This window comes from Calidris pugnax, unplaced genomic scaffold, assembly GCF_001431845.1.
Source record: "Calidris pugnax isolate Ruff unplaced genomic scaffold, ASM143184v1 scaffold28, whole genome shotgun sequence".
NCBI lineage: Eukaryota > Metazoa > Chordata > Aves > Charadriiformes > Scolopacidae > Calidris > Calidris pugnax.
Genome location: NW_015090842.1, coordinates 10,218,176 through 10,218,606, shown reverse-complemented (window position 1 = coordinate 10,218,606; position 431 = coordinate 10,218,176). Strand labels below are relative to the sequence as shown.

General features: G+C 68.4%; 1 protein-coding gene across 1 annotated transcript in view; it reads right to left on the bottom strand.

The window, feature by feature from the left end:
• DEF8 (differentially expressed in FDCP 8 homolog (mouse)) overlaps nt 1-431 on the bottom strand; it is a gene marked incomplete at its 5' end in the record, with an annotated part of 5,774 nt that overhangs the window by 2,654 nt on the left and 2,689 nt on the right. The window contains 2 exons of the mRNA XM_014942157.1: nt 156-320; nt 413-428. Of these exons, the coding sequence (XP_014797643.1) occupies nt 156-320; nt 413-428 (181 nt within the window). The remainder of the gene's footprint in view (nt 1-155; nt 321-412; nt 429-431) is intronic.

Below are 431 nucleotides of genomic sequence, written 5' to 3'. Positions count from 1 at the left end.
CAGCCCCCAAAGGACCCCAGCCCCACACCTCCCCCACCCCAGCTTGCCCCAAACTCACAACCCCCAGCCCCATGCAGCCCTCAGAGGAGCCCAGCCCCACACACCCCTCAGTTTCCCCCAGTCCCACACCCCCCAGCCCCACGGCGCAGCCTCACGGAGGGAGACGGGGGCCCGGCACTCGGCGCAGCGATAGTCCTGGCTGTCCAGCCCGCTCTCGGGGCAGATGCTGAGCTGGTACTCGGCCTGGTGGCTGACCTTGGCCCTCACGCAGGGCTTGCTCACCAGCGGCAGGCACTTGCTGTGGCAGCGGTAGTAGCAGCCTGGGGGTGACGGGTACCATCAGAGCGGGGACAGGGAGGTGGGGTGATGGGGAAAGAGAGGGGGGGGTGGTGTGTGTGTGTCCCAACCCCACCTGTGCAGGTGTACCAGGT